This window comes from Agelaius phoeniceus, chromosome 7 (assembly GCF_051311805.1).
Source record: "Agelaius phoeniceus isolate bAgePho1 chromosome 7, bAgePho1.hap1, whole genome shotgun sequence".
NCBI classification, from domain to species: Eukaryota; Metazoa; Chordata; class Aves; order Passeriformes; family Icteridae; genus Agelaius; species Agelaius phoeniceus.
Window position 1 is genome coordinate 15,795,023 of NC_135271.1, and position 26,248 is coordinate 15,821,270.

Consider the following 26,248-nt stretch of genomic DNA (forward strand, 5'->3'; position numbering starts at 1 on the left):
AATTACATCCAATTTTCTCTGAGGAATAGCTCTGCATAAGTCTAAGTTAAATGCCTCAAAGGCATCTAAATCAGGATTTTCTTAGTAGTGGAACAGCCTTAAAAACAAATTAAAATCATGCTTTCATGACAAAGAGGATTTTGTCTCAGGCTTTGAATTCCTTTCAAGGAAATGGGTTTACTTTGTACCCATACAGGCTTGACAAAAGGAGGCTGCACATCCTGTGGTGGGAGCAACTGGTGGCATTTTTCCCTTTTCACCAAAGATGCTGCCAGGCAACTGCAGAGATGCCCTGAACTTGGTCTCACTCACCTCCCTCCACCTGCCCCTTGAAATGCAAGCAGGACTCCCAGATTGGCCCATAAAAAATAACAAGCACTGCTAGGACAGCTGTATGGAGATTATATTGTTAATCAATATATTTTGCATAGCCCCATGGATCACTTGTTATTGATGATTATGCACTTTAGCTCCTGGGACAATTTGTCAATAAAATAAAAATAAAAAAAGGCTAAGGACAGCATACTTTTAATTCAAAGATGATCTCTTTCTTGAAAAGAAGTGCCACTTTCCAAGCTCTGAAAAGATCTAGCTCCCTAATATATTCCATTTACCAAGTGGAGGAACTGTTCAAGGAATCAAAATTTTCTTGGTCATCACAATACACGTATCTGAAGGTGAATAATTTTCTTTTGCACTTCAGTTACTTTAAAAAAGGAATATTGAAAAAAGAGGACATTTGCTAAAAAGTTAAGTTTTGAGTTACTGAAAGTGTGTTATTCAAACTCAGCACAGACTGGCATAGTTTTTACCCCCACAATGGAGAAAGAAAAATGCTGGTCATGGACAGTTTTAAATGTTTTTTTTTATGGAACTGACATATCATCTCCAAGTTTTAATCTAAAATATGAAATACTTTGCTTTCTAAGAGGGAAAAGAACAGTGGGTGAACAGACCAAATTCCCTAAATTATCCTCATGTTTGAAACAGCATACTTGAGTTACTTAGGCAGTCACAAGGATGATTTTTTTCTCCAAAGCATCCCAGCCCCTCTGGACTCTTTCTCGCAGGGTTTGCTTCCTTTAAACAAAACTACCCAGGTGCTCTGTTTTCCTAAATGTGTTTTCTCCACTCCCAACACAAGCTGGGGTCAGCCCACAAAGCTCCCAGCTAACTAATGGCTCTCGATTACTGATGAATTTATGTTTCATTTTGGCAGTGACAAAGATGCAAATGGCTGTCCCCTTGCAGATTGCCTGACCCATCCAGTCCTTGGCAGAGAAGGCCATGGCCATTCCACCTTCCATATTTAACACACAGAAAGGACCCACAAATACTAACCCAATATTTCAGAAATCCCTTTCCGTTATTACAGCATATGAATGATGAATGCACTATTGATCCTCTCTTTACATACAGATGCTGTACTCAAAACACAGGACCTGGAGAGCTGTCGATATTTAAGAGGAGCTTTCATGGAAGAAAGGCTGTGATGACTTTCAGAGGTCCTTCATCCCTGACTGTCTGCAGGAGTAAGTTAATCAGGAGATGAAGCTCTTGTATCTAAGCCAGGCTTGGGATGGAGCTGTGCAGTCTAAGTGAAAGTAAGGAGTTCTCTTTTATCACTGTAAATACATTCAAAGGGGGAATGGGCTAATTGCAGCACTCTGTGAGCTGGAATTAATATAAACAATAATATAAAATAGAATCCATGAACCTGTTAAAGTTACAAAAGCAGTAAATGTTAGAGATGAGAGGTTGAATACATTATTATTTTAAGACTTGTGCCGAGTTAAAATGAGATTAGAAAAAAAGCCAACTTCTTGCAAGCCATTTTAATTCAGTTTGTAGATAGCTGCTGGAGAATCAAAATTTTGATCAGTTATGCCCCACTTGGGATGAATAAAGCTCCAATTTTCAGCTTCTGTTAGTTTAATACAAGGATGGCAAAATTCATGTGGACATTCCCTTCATTTACTCTTGGAACAAACAATTTGCTCATCCCCATGTTTTGGCTGTCTGCCTGAACTGCTGGAACTGTTGCTTCTCCTTGAAGAATAACATTTAACCAGACAGATGATAACCCAGTCAACCTGAGGTCCTCCAAACCCCCCCTATCAGGTCAATATATTGCTCTAATGAGGAACAACCCTGGCTTCCAGAACATTGTTTTTCTGTGGGAAATCTGCAGGCAAGGGAGATGGGGATATTCAGGAGTACAGCCTGTACTTGAAAAAGGCTGGCTCTATTAAATAGCTGTCCATCTCCTGGCACTCCAGGGAAGGAAGCATGCCCCTCTAACAAAGATGAAGGGAATATCAATGGGGCTAATCTCTTCAAAGTGCTCAGTGCTCAAAGCAATCGCCTGCAGTAGCACAGTCCCCACCCTCATTAGCTCAGCAAACACAGCCAGAGACAAAACACTATCTGCAATCAGGGCAAAAAATGTAAAATAAAGGAGTTCCAAGCCACCTCCCTTTCTTTTCCAAAGGACAAATATTTCATACATTTTAAATTATGTCTGTACTGAAAATAAAGTCGTATATTTTAAGAATCCCTTTTCTTTCCCTTCCAGCATATTTAAATATTGTGGCGTTTGCTTGTATTGAAAAATGGCCATGACACAACAGAAATACTGCACAGCACAACTCTTCCCCCTGATTCAACAAAGGGGGAAAATTCATTGCCAGCTTTTTCCCTTTGGCAAACTGCAACAGCCAGAAATAAGGAGAGTGATAGTTTCCTACCCCATGAAACAAGGAGACAAAACGATCTGTCAATCAGCTCTTATTTGTGTAAGTCCAATCTGCCCATTGTCTCCAAATTAAAGAATTTTTATGATCAGGAAAACAGATGTTGTGGATGAGAAAAATGGCATACAGCAGCAGAGAGGGAAGGAGTGAGAATTATGAGACAAGGAATTATTGTTGAATAATTCAGTCTTGCAGCACATCCTTTTATTCCTATGCTGACCATAGGAGTAATTAAGGATGGTCACCAGACGCTGTAAGCGCTCCTCAGGGAAAGGGGCTGACAGGGACGTGTTGTTGATCTGACTTCCGAGGCAAAGCAGCATGATCAGGGCTGGAAAATAGGTCATGGCTTGTATAAACCAACTCACACCATGCTGGCATCTCCCCAGGGAGCCCACTAATGGATTCACCACTGCAAACACGTGGGCTGGGAGGGCTACCTAGGGACAAAACATCAATATTGGGGCAGTGACAAACAGCACGCAGTTGGGGCAACAGCATCTGCTCTGCCAAAGCAGGGATTTCACCTGGAGGCACAAAGGACTAAACCTTTTTCCCAGTGTGGCTGAGGTGAACCAGCCCACCAGTACTCCTTCTCTCCAAGGAATCACTTTGGAAAATCTTTGGCTTTTATAAAAACAGCTTGGTCAATAAATGGACCTGAAATTTTATCTCCCACCCATGAGTTTAAAGTTGGGATCCACATTCAAACATGGACCAAACGTATCACAGGCTTTAAAGGGGAGTTTTATAAAGGGATACTCAAGTTTAGACTGAAGAGAAATAGAACCAGAGAGGGAAGGACAAGACAAAGGAGAAATGGAGAGCCATCACTGCTTGAAACTTGCCTGTGTAAAGCAAAAGGCCTGACTTTGGTCTTCAGCCTTGGTCTTCCCTTTTGGAAGGAAAGAAAGGGAGGTTTCCCTGACTCCTACTTGGCCAGAGGAGGCAGACACAGATCAGACACACAGCCCTGACACAGCACTTGCACATGAGCTGAAGCCAAGAGGAAAGTGAAGATGACCTAAAAGTGCTGATTATTGAATAATAAATGGCAAACTAAGATATGCAGGTGGCTGCATTTGTGCTCATTAAGCAAAATCTGTGAGCATGTGGATCAATTATATTCAAAAGAAACAGACCATATGAATTCTTAGTACAGAATGGGTGTATAGGGATACACGGAAAACCCACAGAGCTTGGAATGCTGACCATAGGAAAACAAATGGTTCTGAAGGGACAGACATGAAGCAATTCCTGATGGGAACAAGGAGAGGAACAAATGATGTACAATTACAAATGGACTTGAAGAAGGGTAACAATCTGTGTGCTCAGAACAGAACTAGCAGCTGTAGTCCTTGCAAATCAGGCAGCAAAATAAGAAGAAGCAAAGCAGGCAGCAAAATAAGTCTCAATTCTCTGTGTAAAGAGCAAACCTTTCAAAGACTTAAAAGATGTGCTCCAGAACCACAGCTTGGTCACCTTGCTGCCCTGTCAGGAGGAGTTACAGCACTGTAGCAAGTCTGAACTGAGTAGTAAACAGAACTGGGAGTTGTCTGAGTGAAAGGGCAAGTGCCAGTACAAATCCAAAGAATGATACTCCTCCTGCATCCCCTGTTGCTGCACTAAAGGAATTGGGATGATGGAGCACAGCCCACAGCAAAAACAAAGCAAGAAGAAAGCAGGAAGGGGGAAGGAGAGATGTTTGGCTCATGGTGAGACTGGGGAAGGGGGAGAAAAAGCACTTACTTTAACAATTGTTTAATCCTTCATGGTTTGTTTTTTCTCAATACCCAGAATCAGTGATCAGAAGGTTGTGTTAATTGTCAAGAACTTCAATCAAGTAAAAATTACCCAAGTTGAGGCTGTATTGCCTGTGACAGCATATACATAGTCAGAATTGAGGCAGGAACTCAGGCATTGAACCACAAGGGGAAAAGCACCCTAAGGAATCAATTGATGTTATCAAGTAATCTGCCTTGGAGATTAAAGAACACAGAGCAATAAAGTGTTGTAATGAAAAAAGCTTTTGAGTCAGAAATGGGAGGCATAGGGAAAAACACACATTAATGTCAGCACATAATTGCTCTATGTGGACAAAATCAGATGCCTCTAAAGAGATTACTGCTAAATTCTGTGCTAGAGGATTCTTCTCCCATCAAGTGTGACTTTAACTGTAATCAAAAGGAGACAAATACAGAAAGTAAGTTCCAGAAACTGCAAAAAAAGCCAAGGGTAGAGATCTTGTCCTGCTCCAGTTCTCTTTATATGTGGACATAATGGCCACAGTCACCTCCTGAGATCTGCAAGTTACAGGTGCAGCCACTGCTGATTCAGCCTCTAACCCCAAAATCCACTGTAGGCTTCCCAGCAAAGGAGAACTTATTCCATCCTAGAAAACTCTCAACCCTACCAAGATGAAGCTTTATCTCCTCAGTGCCACTTAAGGGGTATCAATTAATCAAAAGCATGAAGGAAAAGAGGAAAGAAGGAGCAAAGAAAAACACCTGGCTGTCACCTTAACACCAGCTTGTCTTTGTAGTCAATACACCAACCAAAATTGAGGAAATCTAAGAGAAAATTGAGAGGGCACCTCACTGCAAGATTGATCTGCAAGGACTACATCTGCTAGTTCTGTTCTGAGCACACAGATTGTTATCAGATTAGGGATACAGTGAAAACTGTAATTTTGGAACTTCACCTGATGTCTCAGTATCAGTGGAAACCATCTGAGCTCTAACCTCCATGCCCCCCTCCATGTGGGAATTGTTTGTAGCTTTAACATTATCAATAATAGCCCAAATAATATCAAGTGCAAATATTGAAAATGCTCCATCAATAACATCCCAGAAATCCTGTCAATAATTCTGTGTTCAGTAAAAGGGTGGTAATATAGAGATGAAAATTTGTCTCTGCTATTTGACACCAAGAACAACTGCAGGGGAACAGCAAACAATTGCCAGCCATTGCACCAATGTTTGTCTTGTAGTTATGGTGCTGGGTGATGTCATGTGATGTGTAATTAGGCAAATGAAGCTTCCTTTCAGAGAGCAACACTGAGCAGTTGCCCTGACCCCACCATGGCTGACAGTGGTACCATCTGTTCACTGTCAACGTGTCTCCTGCATCCCTAGAAATGTTGTCTCCTAAAATAAAAGGTTTGCATCACAAGATAATCTTGATCCTGCCATTTCTCAACTTTCACATTCATTTACAGCTTTTACCTTCTTTTGATTTACTTTTTCTCAGGATAAGACACACACTTATAGCCCTTGGGAATGGTCAGAAGCATGGAGAGGTTATTTGTTCATGCTGAGAGCAGCACAGCCCAGCCTGGATGGAGGCAGGTTAAATGTTAACACCTCACTGTATCTCCAGAGCTCAAAATAAAACAGTGCATTTCTCCAAATATTATTTGCTTGCCCTCAGCCTTACTGTAACTGCTCTTGATTTTGGATTGTTGCTGTGAAGTGGGGCTTGTTTGGTTTATTTGTTTTAATGTGCTGTGATAATTAATAAATACCTCATAGCACACAAGCTGGAACCTCCTGCACCTTCTCTTACATATGCAATGCTGGGTTGTGATTAATCTCATTTACATTTTCTAAACTGCAACTGCAAACACTAAAGGTAGTGATGAGAGGGTGCTCCAGGGATGCATGAATGCTACACAAGAATATGTGCATGTGGAGATGCTGTTGACTTGCACATAAAAAAGTAAAAGTGAATTTAGTTTAAAAATCAGTTATTCTGTGGTCCATCTTGCTCAGTAACTCTGGTCAGCCATTCACAGCATGCAGAATTCAAAGGACATGTTAATTGTGTATGACATCAGAAAAAAATTTCTGATATTAAACCCAGTATTGAAGAGCATTACCACCAGTAGGCTGAGTCCCAGGCAGCTCCATCACCACCTCTCACTGAAAGACCATGAGCTTGTTGCAGAAAGCACAGGACAAAGCAGAAAATCCCCATGAAGTGCAGTGGTAATTACTAATGTAATTATTTTCTGTTTATTCACAAGTATGGAGAAGTCCACCTTTAAGCTGAGCTAAAGAAAAGCTGAGGCAGAGCGCAGCTGAAGCAGAAAGATTTATACACAACTGTTGTCAGTAATTTATCTAAGATCTGAGTGTGGCTCTGATCAAGCAGGATATGGCTTTAGGCTGCTATTTAACTAACAGTGCTGCTCAGGCATTTAGGCCCAGAACAGCCATGGATCACTGGAGCCAGCAAGGCTCATCCCCAAAAGTGCCAATGGGAGAACCCCGGTAAGTCACAACTCTTCCCACCTGGTGCATGTCAAACCCACAAAGGTAACACCACTTAAAAACAAAAGCTAAGATGTGCTTGTCTACACTGCATTTGCAAAGATAATTACTTGAAAACAAAACAAATTCTTCCATTAGCTGGGACCCTCCTATCTCCAACCTCAATCTTGTTTGCTGATGCTGCCAAACTTTTCATAAACCTCTTCTATCATTATTAACTTTCATTTAAATCATTATTGGGCAGAAGAAAAAAACCTGCTCAACCATGGCTCTCTAATCTAGTAATTAAATCCACCTGTAAGAGCTGAACAATTTGTGCCTCTGACTATTAATGCAGTCAAGTATTTTACACTGGGTGCTGTAACATCAGCCAGAGAGACTGAGGGACACAGCTGGAAACGGAGCCATGTTTTGATAAGGAAAATCAACACAAGCTGCTCCACAGGCAGAGGTCCTGACTGAGGCAGATGTCCCATTCCCAACAGGCTGTTAAACACAGGATATATTTTATCTACTCTGTCCCTCTTGCAGCAGGTACAGAGTGTCTCAGCCAGGTATTTGCCTATCTTCAGCCAGCTGGAATTCCATCCTTTTGCATTCTGCCTCTCTTTGACCATCCACCCCAATTTGATATCTCTGTTGTGTGGTTACTCCTGCAGAGAAAATTTGGGATTTTGTCCAAATGATGGGAAAATGTGCCCGTTTAGATTACCTGAAGCTGATAACCTTTCTAATGAAAAGTTCCCATCTGGCAGAAATACTACAACTGCATTTTTCAGGGGTGTGGTTCCGCTGCAAATGACCCAACATTATACACCATAAACAAAGATGCAAAACTTCTTCAAATCCTCCTGAGCAAAAAATGGGCACTTATTCCAAATTACACACATAAATACAATAGTGGTTAAACGTGTCTTTGGGAAACTGCCCAAAACTGGACACTGCCAATACATTTTTTCTCCCTTGGAAAATGCAAGCACCTTATTCAATGATACAGCAGAGAGATCCATGAAATCACTACACAGATAATATGGAATTTGATGTCAAAGTTTCCTTCCAAGGGACTCAATATATTGATAATATGCATTCTACAGTATGTGGGTCATTATGACAAAATATCATCCTATTATTTTTCTTTAATGATTCCTTATCATCCCTCAAATTCTATCAAAGCTTTATGCTTTATGAACACATAATACAAATGTATACTTATTTTTCAATGTACCTATATATATTATGTTATATATTGTTGTATTATATCATGTTGCACTGGCTTTGAGTAAAACCATTTCCTAATCTAGGATCTAATTCTGTGTTGCAACAGGAATGCTCTGTCTGTGCTTTGGAACTGAAGATTGTTTTAAAACAAAAATATTTTAGAATGGCCCTTCTTCAAATGAAAATGCAATGTGCACTCACAGTACTGCTGACATGGTAATACATGGTTGATGATGAAAAAATAACTGCTTAATTCAATTCCTGTGCCTAGTAAGCAGCCCTGTCAGCATGATGAAGTTCTGAGGCACTTGTAAGAGGACTTTGTAAGAGTGTTATGAAATGCAACTCCAGAATTAGCAACTAAAAGAACAAACAGTAATGGGGAATAAACACCACTGGAACATAGGTAATCTCACAAAGCTTTTTACTCCCATTGATCAGTTCTGTATTTTATGTAATACTGTTGCAATTAATTGTACTCTTTTTTTATCGTGCATTATTCATTTTATATAAATGGAGCAGCAGTCCAATTTGGCAGTTTAGCCCGTAGAAAACAAACATATTGATCATTGCCACAATCAGGCATTTCTTCTTCAAAATTACCACATCTGTGCTGCTTCACACATGTTATCTGCCTCCAGAACTGGAGAGAGATTAGAGAGATTGCAAAACAACCCGTGTTTTATGGGGGAAAAGCTGTTTTAGACTCCTACCAGAGCGATGAAAGGCCACCTGGTTGGCAGGATGGGGACCCGCGTCGATGGAGAGAACAGGGAGCAGCATCCGCATGTCCCAGAGCTTCAGCACGCCCGAGGAGTCACAGGAAGCAATGCTGTCCCCCTGCCAGAGATGGAAACAGAGTCAAGGCATTGCTTCTGTCCTCTGCCAGCAGCAAAGCCTCTGGCACAGGGCAGCCACACCCAGCAACTGAATCTAAATAAAGAAATAAATCAGCTATTATATGTGAGGTTATCACAGCCTCTTATCAGCTCTGCTGGCTTCAACAGCAACGGAGACAACGTGACTTCTAAAGAGACCAATTCAGGAGAAACTGGAAGTACAAAGGAGAAAAATGTCATCTTGAATTCTGACACCAGTGTCCACTAAGAACTGGCCTTGTGGTTATTTTCTTCCCACACAGCCACAGGATTGTCCTTGTAGCCCTGATTTTCACATGTTTTCCATGTGAAGAGTGAGATGAGAGCAGAACAGACACTCCTTCCCTGCTGTGTATTCCACAGACATGCTAAGGGACAACTCCCCATTCACTTCAGGGCTGCATTGGATGATCCTTCTGGGTCCCTGCCAGCTCAGAATATTCTGTGATTCTGTGAGAAACTCCCTCCTTCCAATGAGCCAGAAGCACACAGGGACTATGCAAGGAAAGAGAGCAGGACCATGTCTCCCATGTCTCTGTTCAATATTAACTAAAACCAAAACAAAGGAACAAACAAGACCCCCACAAACAAACAAAAAACCAAAACTAAAAACCCCAAACAAAATACACCCTATTCCACCCAAAAAAACCCAAAACAACCCAACCTCCCCCCTCAAAAAACCAAAAAACAAACCTCTACCCTAAAAAGAGTTTTTTATTATGTAGCATATAAATAAATGCAAAAATCAAAGAAGGAAGGGTAAAGGATGCCCAAACATAACTTTGTTTAGCTAATTCCTCCCACTAGAACAGAAAGAGCTGCCCAGCTACCCATGTAGAAACATTTACTTTTCATTTGGACCCCCTAAATAAAGATTCAAATCCCTAAGGCAGCTCAGCTGGTGTGCACTCACACTTATCAATGTCTTTTACAATTTATGTAAACACAAGAGTATATTAAAGAATATTGTTTGGAAGGGGAATCACAATGGTTTGGGACTAAAAATCAGCTGAAACATGGGTGAGATACTGCATCCATTATTTAAAAAAAAAAAATATTTTTTACATCTTCCACATGAATAGTACCTGCAATAAAATGTGTGGTGTTTTCTAGCAAACAGGGGATTTAAGATCTTAAAATATCCATCAGCTTCTCAACTAGAAACTAATGGCTTGCAAAACACTACCCTGGTGTAAGTAAAATGAAATCTTCAGGTTCATTTGGAGGAGATCTAAATGTCAAAACTCCATTCTGGCTTGTTACAGGGATTAATACAGACTTAACACCAAGAAGCAAAATAATTATTGCTTGGAGAATTCAGCAGCCAGGCTCTCAGCACCTGCTGTTTTGCAAAAAAAAATCAGGAACCACAACTATACCGCACTCAACACAGTGCCACAAACATCATGGCTCTTTCTTTGAACTGTCTCACCAGTTATGCCCACTGAATTCCCCTTCATTTCATCTGGATCTTTCCAGCAACTTCAGCCTGTACAAAGGATGAGGGCAAGCAGGCTGGTCAGGAAACAAACAATAAAAAACTCCAAAATACAACACCTACACTCCAAACCGTTGTATGGCTAGAACTGGATCTCAGGAAAGCAAATTCTTAATGTGGAGAAAAAAAAACCCCATCATTGTGGATATGAGACTTGGAGAGTCATCAAATCCAGTCCCTTCCTCTTACAAGCAATGGTTTCATACATTTGCTGTGTTACAAGTGCTAAATTCCACATCAGCAGCAATTCCCCCATCCACCTCATGCTGCTGATCCAAAGCAGCCCCTGAGTATAATAGGAGTATAAAAGCGCTTGTTCACAAGCAACCTGTGTCCTTTAGGTTAAAGAAAAGTGGGGTTTTGCAGCAAAACTCCCTTCTTGCCTGTCCCTGATGCATTTCAATTACTGTGCCATCCACATCCCACTTGGACACTATTTTCTTGGACTATAAATAATTAGCCCTTCCTTCTCTCCTTCTCATCCTTTTCAGATAGCATTGAGCCTGGATTAATTATGCATGCACCCACTGCTGATGTTTATAAAGCAACTCCTGCCAAACTGACACCAATTTTGGAATGATCTCACATTCAGAGGGGCTAGAGATGCACATCTCAGCTGAGCAGAGGTGTTGATGGAGCTGGCACACAGGAGTAACTACAGAGTGGGATGTCTCCTTCCCATAGGTCATTGCCCATCACTCCAGTAAAGGGAAGAGGAAATGATTATGTGTGTACAAAGATCCCTCCATTCCCCAGCATAAATTCTTGGCCTCTGGACCAGCTATTCACACTTCACCAGCCTCTCTTTTCCAGCTCCTTCTGTAAAGCTTATATCCATCTCTAGCAATGGCCCACTTTGGAAATCACCAGTATCCTTTACACCTGCTATTTCATATTCTTTAATATGATTTTGACATAGATTGCATTTTACTCTGGATATTTTTCTATCCAGAGAGACATTTCAACAAAAAATTATTTTGGGGGGTGTGTGTGAGTGGTAGATTTGGTTTGGTTTAGAAATGCGTGCCTTCCCACTTGTTTTGTATGTGTCCAATAAATGAGTTCAATAAATGCTGCTTAATTACAGCTTTGGTAGCTCAGCAGTTCTGACCCAGATCAATGGCCAGCCAGCCCACCTGGGTGAGACTGCACATAATCCACTCAGGGTAGTTACAGGAGACACTCCAGGGGCTGCTCTGTGACTGCTCCTTGTGTCAGCCACAGTTACACCCATGGATTTTCAATGACATTTCTCCTGTAAGTAACAGCACTGCCCAGCTGATGGATCATAACAGCACTGAGGATGTGTCCCTGGAACAGATATTATGCAAACATTGATCAGAGACAGTCCCTGCTGCAAAGTGACTGAGAATGGAGAGCTGACTTTGACCTTCTCACTGGCCCTGATGTGAGCATTGTTACTAGTGGCATAATTATGAGGAAAACACTCTAGTTTACTTGTATTACAGGTTTTCCCTTCTATTCATTAATTTTGCTACAGTAGCTGGCATATCACAAGAGAAGATCCATTCCTCCCTTCCTCACAATGCTACCATCTCATTCTCTGCCATGTTCACTTTCCCCCATTGCTACTACAGACCCCTGAGGTGAACAAAGCTCCTCTCTGGCAGGAATTTACACAGTCCAACTGTTTGTAGGTGCCAGATGCATGGCACTACCCTCACTCATTCTGGGCTCACTTGGTCAGGGCCGAGGGCTGTGGGTTCAGTCCCTGCATGGGCCACTCACTGAAGAGTTGGACTCGATGATCCTTGGGCATCCCTTCCAGCTCAGACTATTCTGTGATTCTGGGATCTGTGGCCACACTAGAAAGGATGAACCCTCTGATCCTTGAATAGCAGCAGTGCTGGAGAAACCTATCCTGGGATAATCCCGTTGTGCTGTGTGCCGGGTGGCTAGACAAGATGGTCCTGCTCCAAAGGGTTCACACACTGTCTCACTGGCAAAGATAACTAATTCTTGCTGTCACAAGCCTGCAGACCTTTTAACAATTTCCTCCCAGAGGCCTGGTATAAACAAAAAGTGTGTAAAATGTAACAGCCAGCAGTGCATTTGGCCTGATTTCTGTGATTAGACAGCACACCTCATCAGGAAACAGAAGTAAGAAAACAGACTTCTGGTGGCAACATATCAATGTACACAAACAGGTATTTGATCAGCCTTGACACACTCTGCCCACAGACTTATTACTAAATGCATTAATTATCACCGATCCCGAGGCAGCTGTTCACTGAGAACATCACATAATGATTTTGTTACTGAGCTGGCTATTACACTTCAGCACTCCTTCGCTCTATTCCACACCTTATCCAAATCAACTGAGCTGGAGATGGGGGATAACAACTTTTCAATAGCAAGAAATAAACCAGGGCTGTAACCAAGCTGAAAAATTATTTGGAGTTATACACCATTCAAAGAAAAAGAAAAGGATAAGTCATATGTTAAATGAACTCATTTCCATCTGGCCATGGGCCATTTTCAGAAGCTTTTAAGGCAGAATCACTTTAAATTCTCCTGCGAGCTTTTGGCTTTTTCATCCCTGCTACAGTTATTATTTTAGCCATTCATGGAAGAACCCCCTGCTTTGCTCATGGTTTTCTTCTTGTTGTTTCTTGCCACACTAAAGTCTTTTTTATGATGTATTTTGGATGCTGTATTTTACTGAACAGCATGGTGGACCATCAGGGCTTGACTGATTTCCTACATGTAAAAGGAGGAGACAATGAGTTCCAAGGAGAAGAGGTGCAAGAGCAGATTCCCCTTGTTCTGATTTCTATTCACACTACATTTGCTGCTGCTCAGCCCAGTTGCATTAGCTCCTTTAATCAGAGGGCATGTAGAATGATTCTATAAAACTGGTCAGACTTGCTGCCTAGTCTATAGAATCAAGCCGGTACTGTTTCGTGTGTGCACGCTGGAGTAATTAAAGAATTTATACAAGGATTCAATTAGTTTGCATTCAAAGACTGGCTCTGTTCCAGGCTCTACTTAAAGGACTTTGCAAGTCCTTTAATTGCCTTCACAGTTACATCCTCCACTCTTTACCTTCCTGCCAACCCAATGAACATCTTTGTATTCCAGAATACCTCCCATTAAAATGGACATGCTCAGCTCCATATACATCACAATCCCAATCTCAACTGACACTTGCAACAAACCAAATAATTGTTACATCAGGAATGAAAAGATTTATTTAGCTTCCACAAAGTTGTTAAAAATCTATTTCTTTCTTCCCTTTTCTTAAAAAATGCATTTTTCCCTTCTGAATATTAATGATTAGCAATGGGACTAATCACCAGGTACACTTGAGGTAAATATTCCCTGAAAACTGCTGTTTCACACCCATGAGAAGGATAAAAATCTGCATAATTATGTCTCTTGCTTATAAAGACACCTCTGGATTTATTGCAGAAAGATCTATAATACATGAACACATCAGGCTGCTTTCTCTCATTTAGACTGCAGTGGACTCCTCCCAGGAGCATCCTCTTTACAGCTGAAGGCAGGTCAGTAGTTGTTCCATCACCTTTTGCACATATTTTTAAAAAAGCAAAACAGTGACTGAACAGCAACTCATTTCAGTATGACAAGTCCACTGCTTTGCAATCCTTTGTTTCCAGGACAGATGCACTGGATGAGCTGTGTTTTAAGGGATTCCTGTGATGACTTTGACATTTTCATCACCCCAGTGGCAACAGACCCATGGTAGGCCCCTTCCAAGCCAGAGAGAAGCTTGATAATTACTGCCCTTTCCATTACTCCTGGGAATCTCTTGAGTTCAGCCATGACAAAGGGCTGATGAGTTTCTTACTGGTCCTGCCAGCCTGGTTCCCAGTCTCTGAACCCAGCAAAAGGAATTTAGCTCTGTGTGCACAAAGCTGGTGGGGACTCCTCACCATGAAGTGCCAGTAGGCAAGGTGGCCACACGAGGAACAGCTGCCTCAAATGGAGAGGCTCCAATAATCTGCATTTCTAAGGCTCCCTGTGGGACATGTCCTAAATCACTTAACTGTGCCCCATTTCATATACCTTCAAGGGAATGTTTTTAAGAGAAGGAGTCATTACCTCCCACATTTACAGCATGAAGCATATCAGAAACCTGAGGAGAGTTATTACCTTGCATAAATGCATAAATACTCTCCATAAAAATAATGAGAAACACAGGCAAGACATCCAGAGCCCTCTCCCTGTGCCACCCCATCCCACTGTGGAGCAGAAGTGAGCCAGGGCAGAGGGATCCCAAGAGAATCCAGGCAGAGGTGGGTGAATCTGCTGTAGTGGTTACAAGGAAAAAGATTTTAATGTCCAATTAATCCAAATGAATTATGTAAAATATTATAAAGATGGAGGAAAAATGTAGATGCAGTCCATTATTAGACTAATGACTAATCAATCACCACCCATTTTTGAAATATCATGCTTAAAACATCACCGTTTCAAATGAAAATAGCACCTTTTTAGAAAGCCACGGAATTACTTAGCCTGGCAAAAGTACAGAGCTACAGTGATTACACTTTCAAAGTGCAGTGGTGCATTTTTAACAATTATGTGCATCCACAGTGGGGGAAAGCAGTGATCAAGGGTTATTAACAGGCACTGCCAGGGTTTTCCCATCTGTTTTCTTCTTACCTTTGTCCTTCCATAGTTTTGAGTTCTGCATTGTGATCCAAGTTGCAGAGGATCAGTTATATTTCAAAGCAACTGAAAACCCACACCTCATGAAACTGCGGTCTGGCCCTCACTCCCAGTGACTTTTTTTACAGCTTTGAATAGCCAGAACTGGTGAGACACCAGCTCTTGTGGGGGTGAGGAGAATCCAAGATACTGATGCAAAAACAATAATCTCAAAGCTCCATAGTTGGTTCCTACAGAAGAATCCTCCAACTTTCCTGACAGCAGCTGTCAATGAACAACTCCTGATTTTGCACTGAGTAGAACTAGTAAAAGTTGACTCAAGAAGGTAGCCATTGTTGCTATATGTGGCATATGTGATGCCTCAGGTTTTAGCTTTTATAGTTTTCACATTCTGTGCTGCTTTAGTGTGTAGTTCTCAGCTTCATATTAGGGGATGGTGAGCTCTCTTCACAGAGTAAGGAGACAAAACAATTCCTTCTCTAGCTGGGGACCAAGGACAAATGATCCAAATTTTAGAGCATAAACAATGGTGAAATGAAGAGAGAAAAACAAGCAGGATGGGATTTCACAAGCTAAAGCTGTAATTGGACAATTAACTCCAATATGCAAATGGACCAGAACTTATAAAAGTGAGAGACCCCATGACCAGTTGTCCATTTTGTGACCATTTTGGTCCATCTTGGGTGCAGCCCTGGCTGGGCTCTTGCACTGCCCAAGGTGGATCCATTGAGGCCTTTTAATAAATCCCTGCTTTATTCTTTAACTCAGTCTGGCCTCTCTTCTAGGTCAGCCTTCACAAGGCATCATATGGAGACTCAGGACACCCCTTGTGTCCTCTAAAGGAGGAGCTCCACCAAAAGTAATCCATGGCAATGGCAGAACTTTGTTCCAGCAGAGTTTTCCAATTCTACTGACTTTCAAAAACAACAACAGATCACGGGTCTCCAGTTTGTGTACATGCACTCTGCAGGCTTTTTCCTTGCTATGTGAAACCTGGGGAATCTCTCTTCCCTTTGTCACATCAACTAGCAGGAAGTGCCTGGTGGTGTGTTTGAGGAGCACAACACATGCTAGGATTGCAGAAACCCTTTGCATAAATTTACATAAGAAACCACTGCACTCCCTGCAGAGTTACTGCTCACAGTAGTTGACATTGCACTTGAAACAGTGCTGCAAAGGGAGCAATAGCTTTTGCAGGGAGGTTTAAAATAATCAGTTTTGGTTTTCCCTTTCTAACCATCAAAGAAGGGTCTGAATTCTGGGAGCTGTGCAGTGAGAGGAGATGAATGATAATTGCCATTACTGGCTTTTCTCTGCATTTTTGAGAGATACCATGACTAAAGTTAGGTGCCATCATTACCTGATTAGCCACTCCTGAGAGCAACAAGCATAAAAATTCCTGAGCTACACCATGTTTGTGCACAGGGATTTTTTTGGCATTCAGTTCCAAATGTGAAAAACTGGGTACTATTCTTTGCAGTAATGTTAAAACACAGATATAATATATACTTTATAAAATTCATAAATTAGAGGCAAGAGATCTACTGCTGAAATGCAAAATTGTTCATTTTAAAATGCAGAACATCTAAGTCACTGAAAAAAATTAATGTCAGTAAAGTACATGTGATTTTTTTAAAGAGAAACCACCAAAGAACACATAAAATTATGGAATCATTTAGATTGAAATAGACCTCTAAGATCATCGAGTCCAACATAATATTTGGCTCCTTATCTTGTCTTTGGGTTTTTAGTAAGGGAAACTAAATGCATAAAGAAGAAATACCAACAGTATTAGAAATGTATTCACAGAAGCTTACTCAATTCTGAATTCCAGTAAATGTATGAATCTCTCTCACAGTTTTAATGTATTTCAGGTAAAAGAATGATCAGTTCAACAAATATCATCCCTTTATTTTGAGAACTACTTCACAAAAAACAGATAAATATCTATGGTGGGCTGACACTGCTGGGTCCCAGGTGTGTCCCCCAAACCCACTCTATGATTCCTTGCCTCAGCTAGGCAGGACAGAGAGAAATAGAACAAAAGTTCTGTGGGTTGGATTAAAGACAGGGTGATGTCACTCACCAGGAATTGCCATGAACAAAGCAGACTTGACTGGGGGAAAAAAAAATTAATTTATGTAGGAGAATGGAGGAATGGTTAACAGGCTCAAAACAACCAGGTGGGAAGTGAGGTGGAAACAGGATGTTTCCCTTTTTTCTGTCCCTTTTTTCTCCTTCTTAAGATATATTGTAAGCCTGACTGAAAAATTGCAGTCAATGCCTTCTTACCTGCCTTGTTGTGTCTGGGTAAGTTGAAGTTCCTGAAGTGCCTTAGTCTGGATGTTGTTTTACATTTTGCCAAATACCTTATTCTACCTTAATGTTCTAAAGTTTGCAAGTCAAAGTTTGTTATTGAACCACCTGAGAATTTAGTTGTTTCTCCCATTCACTGCCCAGATTAAATCAAACAACCCTCTCCTGAGCCCACTGAGTGGGACAGGACATTCCACCCTCATGGACCCCACTGTCCCCATGGCCCTCAAAACCTTCATGATCCCCATTGCTCTAACAGCTCCCACAGCCCCCACAGCCCTCACAGTCCCCATTGCTCTAACAGCTCCCACAGCCCTCACAGTCCCCATTGCTCTAACAGCTCCCACTTCCCCCACAGCCCTCACAGTCCCCATTGCTCTAACAGCCCCCACAGCCCTCACAGTCCCCATTGCTCTAACAGCTCCCACAGCCCTCACAGTCCCCATTGCTCTAACAGCTCCCACAGCCTTCACAGTCCCCATTGCTCTAACAGCTCCCACAGCCCTCACAGTCCCCATTGCTTTAACAGCCCCCACAGTCTTCACTGCCCCCACAGACCCCATTGCTCTAACAGCTCCCACTGCCCCCACAGCCCTCACAGTCCCCATTGCTCTAACAGCCCCCATAGCCTTCACTGCCCCCACAGACCCCATAGCCCCAAAGCCCTCATGGTCCCCATTGCTCTAGCAGCACCCACAGCCTTCACTGCCCCCAGAGACCCCACAGACCCCATTGCTCTCACTGCCCCCACAGTCTTCACTGCTCCCCCATGGCCCCATAGCCCCCCCAGCCTTCACTGCTCTCACCCCATTGCTCTCACAGCCCCCATGGCCTTCATGGTCCCCATTGCTCTCACTGCCCCCACAGCAGGAACCCTTTAGGGTCCTAAAGCCTTCACAGTCCCCATTGCTCTAATAGCTCCCACAGCCTTCACTGCCCTCATAGACCCCACAGCCGCCAAAGCCCTCATGATCCCCATTGCTCTAACAACCCCCAAGGCCTTCACTGCCCCCACAGACCCCACATGCCTTCACTGCCCCCCTTCATGGTCCCCATTGCACTCACTGCCCCCACAGCCTTCATGGCCCCCACAGACCCCACATGTCTCACAGCCCTCACAGCCACAACAGCCCTCAGAGCCCTCACAGAGCCCACAGCCCTTACAGCTCTCAAAGCCTTCCCAGCCCTCAGAGCCCCCACACCCACCACAGCCCTCACAGCCCCCATGGCCCTCACAGCCCCCACGGCCCTCACTAACCTGAGAGTTCTCACAGACCCCAGAGATGTCTGTAGCAGACCAGAGAAATGGCTGACGGGCTCAAAACCACCAGGATGGCCACTGCTCCTTCTCCCTGTCCCCTTGAGTCTTAGTCAACCTCTGGGTCACACTGGAATGGTGGTGGCCGAACTATGGCCTGTCCCAAATGGCAGTGACTGAGCCACGGCCTGCCCCGAAATGGCATCAGCTGATCCAGAGCCTGCTGAGGGCTCTGACATGGCCATGACTGAGCCATGGCCGGCCCTGAAATGGCGGCAGCTGATCCAGAGCCTGCTGAGGGCTCTGACAGGGCCGTGACTGAGCCACGGCCTGCCCCGAAATGGCGGCAGCTGATCCAGAGCCTGCTGAGGGCTCTGACAGGGCCGTGACTGAGCCATGGCCTGCCTTGAAATGGCGGCAGCTGATCCAGAGCCTGCTGAGGGCTCTGACATGGCCATGACTGAGCCATGGCCTGCCCTGAAATGGCGGCAGCTGATCCAGAGCCTGCTGAGGGCTCTGACAGGGCCGTGACTGAGCCATGGCCTGCCCTGAAATGGTGGCAGCTGATCCAGAGCCTGCTGAGGGCTCTGACATGGCCATGACTGAGCCACGGCCTGCCCCGACATGGCAGCAGCTGATCCAGAGCCTGCTGAGGGCTCTGACAGGGCCATAACTGAGCCATGGCCAGCCCTGAAATGGCACCATCTGTCCACATGGCAAACCTTGCCCTGCAAACCCAACACAGCACCAAAACAATATGCATTCCTACCCCTGATGGACTTCAGCTGTGCATTCTCAATTATTTCAGATTAAATCAATCTGATATTCAAGTACTTTCTAACAGTGATATTTATTCAACCACAGATTAATTGCATTATCATAACAGAGAAGCTTTTCCAAAGTAGGTCCTACTTTCATGCTTGCATAAATTCCTTTTAAATCCAGCTTGATATTCTATAAAGCCACAATCTTTGCACCACAGATTCAGCACTGTTCTAGGCACCCTGCTTCCCTTTGGCCATGATTTGATAAGTGCTAAATGTATTCTTACCAAATACAAACCTCTGGTATAAACTAATCCCATTTCTCTACCCCACGCTTAGTTTAAGCCCATTTGAAGACAGCTTTGCACAAACAATGTTGGAAGAGCTGTTCCTTGTCCATAACCAATGCAAATCCAATAGCACCTATTTCAAGAGGTGGCTCTGCCTCACAACTCAGTGGTTCCCAGTCCAGGCAGTGACAGCAACAGCAGAGCAGGTAAAAGTTCCACAATTTGTCAAAAACGTGACTGTCACATGACAGAGTCACAGGGCAGAAGGTGGGGATGCTGTGCTGCCTTCTCATGTGTTTTAGAACATAATCTCCCATGAAATGCCACAGAGAGGCAGGTTGGACCATACTGCATATGGGAAGTTCAATTTTGAAGAATCCAGGTGGATCTTTGCATTCTGATTTTGTTTGTTTTGCAAAAGATGAGTTTAAGAAACAGCTGGGAAAAAATGAATTATGCAGGGGTCTGGACCCACGGTGTACATCTGCCACAGGAAAGGCTAGCGTGCTGGGCCAGGAGATGCAATTTAGAAAAAATCCTTATTCCTTAGGATACACAAATTAATTCTTCTCCTCTAAGAAAGAAGGGCAAAGTTTTCCACAGTGCTTGTGGTTCTGCATGCTAAACAGTACTTGCTTCATGTACTGTATACACAGAGGGTCACATTCACTGCAGAACACAGAAACAAGCAAACAAAATCACATTAAAAGAGATAATCTCTCTTTCATTTAGTTAGCAGCAAACAGACATAACAGTATGTTTATATTTGTAAATAGAAAGTCTGAAAACATAAAAGAAAATACTCTATAGTCAATTATTATCGGTTTCTGCTGAGGATCTTTCAAGGGCCAATCTGACCTAGAATATACAATTCTTTACAGTATTGTAAAAAGACTTTAAAGTTACTCAAACCCAAGTTATGTCAAAGCCATCTAAAAATGATGCCACATTTTTTCTTCTCAGGCTTTACAGAGCTGTCTGAATCCAAATGTCAGTGCATTACCCCAAATTTTTATCATGAAGTGTTGAGACGAAGCTTCATCATGTGCAAATAATTACACGAGAGCAAAATCTGATTAAAAGCTTCAATTAGAAAAGTTCAATATTTAAGTATTTCATTTACTGCTGGTTCAAAACAAATGAATGAGACAGCATGATGACAGACACCTGCATTGCTTCCAATCCCACATTCCTCATCTACACCATCATCATGTGGATTTCTTCCCTGTATCCAGTCTAACCCTACTCTCTGTCAGTTTGAAGCCATTCCCCCGTGTCCTGTCACTCCAAGCCTTTGTCTCTCTCCATCTTTCCTGTAGGCTCCCTTCAGGCACTGAATTTCTCGATGGGTAATGAATTAATTTCTTGATTGGTTTGCAGTACTCTCCTAGAGACAGCCATGAGTAAGAGCAAAAGAAGGTCTTCTAAAATCTAAGCTTCCCCATGTTTGTTTGGGTGAATTTTACAAGATAGTGTGGGCTTTACTGTGAGTCCACCACTGCATGGTGACAACAAAGAGCACCAGAAGGGATTGTAAAAACAGAACTAAAAAATCAACCCTGTGGTAAATCATAGAATCACAGAATATCCTGGCTTGGAAGGCACCCACAAGGCAAATCAAAGTGCAACCCCTGGCCTGCACAGGACATCCCCAAATCCTACCCTGTACCTGAGAGCATTGTCCAAACAAAACAGAGATGCAAACCCTGAGCATGAAGGAGAGAGGTCCTGTGGCAGAATGAGCTCATCTCAAATCTCATAATGCAAAGGCTTGAAACAAAAGAAGGCAGATTTCCTTGAGCTGTGATTATTTTTAGAGTTTGTAAACTTGACTGGATTGAGTTTAGAATCTTCAAACAGGTTTATGTTTATTTATATAGAATGTATTTATATATGTTAGAGAGAATAGAAAAAACAGGTAATGCCATGTTTTCAAAGTCAACTTGTGCCTTGATGAAGCAAGCTGCTAGGCTAAAAGATTTTTAATGATTTTTTTTTCCCCAGAAAAAATTATAATGGGGATTTTGATCCAAAAATAACCCAGGAAGACAAAACAAGCAGAGAGTGAAGGAACTGCTTTTTGTGTGATTTAGGAGTGCAGAGGCAAACTCCAGCAGCAGCCAGTGCATTTACTGACACTGAAGGTTTCTCAGTGCCCATCAGCTGCTGCACGTGGCTTTTGTCCGCCCTTGGCTTATTGAGGTGTGTGACACCTATTACTGAGTTTTTCTTTGCAAATCATCTCTGATGAGAAACCTGAAATGGTGATGGGAAACTGAATGACACAAACAAGATGTGACATTTCAAAATCAGTCCTGGATTTGTGGGTTTTTTAATCCCACTGAAGGGCCTTGGCTGTGAGACTGTCTCTTTTCTCAAGGACACAGGGATAGAGTAACTCAGGAGAGCCACTCCCTTCCAAACCAATGCATCCTGAATTTCCTTGGCCTTTAACAGTTAAATAAGTCCCTCCAGTTTCCTCACAGTAAGATCCAGAGGAATATTTTTACTTCTAGGCTATCTGCTGGACATATTTATCCAGACTTCTACATTGAGTATCAGAGTTGGAGAGCAAAAATATTCAAACTGATCAAAAGAAAGATGGACATTCTATTCTATTCTATTCTATTCTATTCTATTCTATTCTATTCTATTCTATTCTATTCTATTCTATTCTATTCTATTCTATTCCATTCCATTCCATTCCATTCCATTCCATTCTAAATTTTTCTACCCCATTCTACTCGAGTGGCCTCAGAACATGTAATCAGGTCTGCACAAAATGTGTAAAGCAGGCCCAGTGCTAACTGCAGGGTCTGTGGGTAACACAGGGAGGATGGCCAAGGGAAGGGAGCACTCCAGGAAACTTACACCCAAAATTAGAGAATAACATGACTTTGTCAGATAATGGATGTAGATGTGAATTCCAGAACAATTTTCAGAGTGATTCCCTAACATCAGAAAGAGCTGTTTGCCACCAAATGAAATGGGGGTGTTTTGACACAGATTTTTGTTCCTTGCCATGACAGAGAAATGGAATAGATTTTTTTCACTTCTAACAGTGTTTGATGGCCTGAAAATTGTTAACTAATGATAATAAAAATCTGTACTTAAAATGTAATTCAGTCCTGTAATTATATTTCTTATGCATGGAGACAGAAATAAACTAGAGGAAGAACCTATTAGCCCTTTTGCATGTATAATTGAACATGTTTGATATTACTGGGTAACCTTTGTAAGCAACTGGCTTTGAGTTTATGCAAAGAGATGAACACTTTGAATACATAAATAACAATAGGACCAGATAGGTTTTTGATTTTGTATTCTGTTCTTTTCTTGTTTGTGTCTGTTAGATGCAGTCAGACATCCCTGGCTTTCTCTGGCTATCCATAGAAACATCTGAGAGATCTGACTTTTGCATCATTTGGGTGCAGTAATGAATAAGAACTGACATCAAATATCAATATTATTGGCCCAGCTAAATGGTAGCTGACATCCAACTGGACTGCTGAGGAGGTAAACAAAATTGAAATTTTTTTTTTTTTGTTTAAAAACTGTCTGACATTATTTGCCCTTCAGTAAATCAATGGAGGAATGACCTAGATGCTGTTTGCATTTTGGCCTGGGGAGGTAAAATTGGACAGTTGTTCTCAAGCATATTTTTTATAGTCTTTTGGGTTTTCCTACTATAACCAGTAATTCTAAAAATATATTTATTTTTTTTTTAGGGAAACTTGGTAAGCACTGTAATGATTCCTAAACCTGCAGATATGACACAAACACAGCATGGCATACTTCTATTTGGACACAAACACATATATACAAACACATTAGGGAGCAAGCCTTGTTCTACTTTAAATTCATGACTCAATCAAGCATCTATAGTCTTTATACTTCATTAGCAGAGGTGATTTACCATTGTAAAGAAGGAACAGAGCTTACCTGAAATGCTGCTTGGGCCATATCCTAGTGCAAAATAAATATCTGAAACATTTTTCTCTACAAAGTTACTGTGTTACGGAAACATGGGACTAAAAGGGATGGTAACAGTAACTTTCAGGAGGAAAGGTGCATTTTTCTATGTCCTCAATTCAAAAGCAGCTATGTGAATTTTGCTCAAATTTTACCAAACATTCCACAGGCAGAGAACCAACTTGGAAAAGTGCAGGATTTAAATGCTGCTGGAAGTGTTAAGTGCTGACATAACCACAAGAGCAGAGGTTTCTCCAGGGCATGGTGACTCCTGTGTCCCAGCAAGGCAGGACCCAAAAAATGAGCACATTCCAGGTGCCAAGCTGGCAGTTCTGCTCCATAGAGAGCAGGCTAATTAGGGAATCTCAGCACTAATAAGAGTTCTGGCTGCAAACCTTGCCCACTTAACTAAAAAACTATTAACTACAGTTTCAGAAGCATGGTGTAGTAAATAACTCTGATTTAATCAGTTTCACAGAGGTTAATGAGGATTTATTTAATTTGTATAAATGCATTATTCTCTTTTATCTTCTTCTTCACACAATACTCTTCCCCTTAATACTTGGACATACTGCCTGGATGCCTTTCTGATCTAACTAGAAAATGTATTCCTTGCTCTTGTGCAATTAGAATTTCATATTTTTTTAAACTTCTTTTGGCATCAAGCAGCCTGAGACAGGATTACCACAAGTCCACTGGAGTGATGTAGGAACCCACTCAAACTGACCTATGTCCAAGCAGAAAAAGGAGTGAATCCCTTGGGATCTCTCTCCATTACAGCTCTGCACCCACAGAGTGTGACCATGTAGGCAACACTTCTGGCAAAGCATGGGATCTGCAGACCTGTGACATTGGGATATAAGAAAATATAAGAACAACAAAAAAAAAAATCTAAGTAGGGATTTTTCAGCAATCAGCCTTCAGGTTTATAATTTTAGACTTCCTGGGCCAGGTACAAGCATTAGGTTGGACACTCTGGAAGTAATGTTGCACTTTGTCCAAACATTTGGTTCATGATCAATGTCCAAAATCTTTTCCATGAAAGTATTCTTGAAAATATGACTGTTCCTACAAAAACATTTTTCCTCATAAAATATACATTTTAAAACAAAAATATTGACACTCAAACCACCTTAATCAGCTTGCTTAGGGTGGAGTATTTTAATTTTTTGATGAGCAAGCACTAGAGGGTAAGAAAATAGTTTTCAAATGCTATATTTGGCTGAAATATAGCACTTGCTTTGCCAGCCAGCTGTGAGACAACTGTTACTTGTACAACTCAGGCCACTACTTAATTTTTCAGAAGCAGAATTAACTTTTACAATTGCAATCACAGCTTCTGGGGTTATATTCCGCACTCTGACCAATGCTGCACCAAATGTTTCCATTTTTACTAATTCAGTCACTGAGAATGTCAACCATTGATTTTAGTCTAGATTTAATGCCAACTGTAATATTCCTTACCATAACTAAATGCTTATCTGAAAGGTTATCAACACATGGTCTTCCAGCTTCCTGTTAATCATTATAGGTCTCATGAGGCCCTTTGTGAATTAATACCCACATTAAGGACAGTGCTGTGGTATCTCTACAGGATTTCCCTCATCATGCTTGCTCCTGTGTCCTGGGTTGTTAGATGTGTGTATTCTATCCCCATCTGTCAGAGGTGGGGCAGGTCTCTTCTGTTCATGGGGCAGTTTTCTTTACCTCTTCCACAACCCATCCTCCCTCCAGGAGATCTCTTCACTGAGGCCACTCAGGCCACTGAGTGTCCCTGCATGGCTGATCAAATTCCATCATCCCACTGGGAGATGCTCTGCCCAGGGGAGGAGCCAAGCATTCCTACCTGGATACAATCTGACCCTGGGAACACCACAGCAGCCTTTGCCCTCTGCATTCCCAGAGGAGCAGCTTTCTTCTCCCCTGCATTCCCAGAGGAGCAGCTTTCTTCTCCCCTGCATTCCCAGAGGGAGATCAGGCCCATCTCCAGCAGCCCTGGAGCTTCAGAGGAAAACTCCCCCCTTGTGCAGGATCCCTGCTCCAGCAGAACCACAGCTGGCACTGCAGGAGGGCTGAGCCACCATGGGATGGGACTGTGCCACCACCCTGACACACAGGGGGTCAGGTTGTATCCTGACTCTGGCAGTGGTGTTCTGTATTACTGCATTGTTTATTTTATTTTTATTTCCTTCCCTAATAAAGAACTGTTATTCCTACTCCCTTATCTTTGCCTGAGAGCCTCTTAATTTCAAAATCATAATAATTTAGAGGGAGAGCATTTACATTCTCTATTTCAGGGGAGGTTCCTGCCTTCCTTAGCAGACACCTGTCTTTTCAAACTGAGACATCCTGTTCAACAATCTCTGTTCCCCAC

At 42.2% G+C, this 26,248-nt stretch overlaps 1 protein-coding gene across 2 annotated transcripts in view; it reads right to left on the bottom strand.

Annotated features, from left to right (window-relative positions):
* SPAG16 (sperm associated antigen 16) overlaps positions 1-26,248 on the bottom strand; it is a 373,146-nt gene that overhangs the window by 96,492 nt on the left and 250,406 nt on the right. For both annotated transcript variants that reach the window (XM_077181042.1, XM_054636654.2), the window contains one exon: positions 8,956-9,082. In XM_077181042.1, the coding sequence (XP_077037157.1) occupies positions 8,956-9,082 (127 nt within the window). The remainder of the gene's footprint in view (positions 1-8,955; positions 9,083-26,248) is intronic.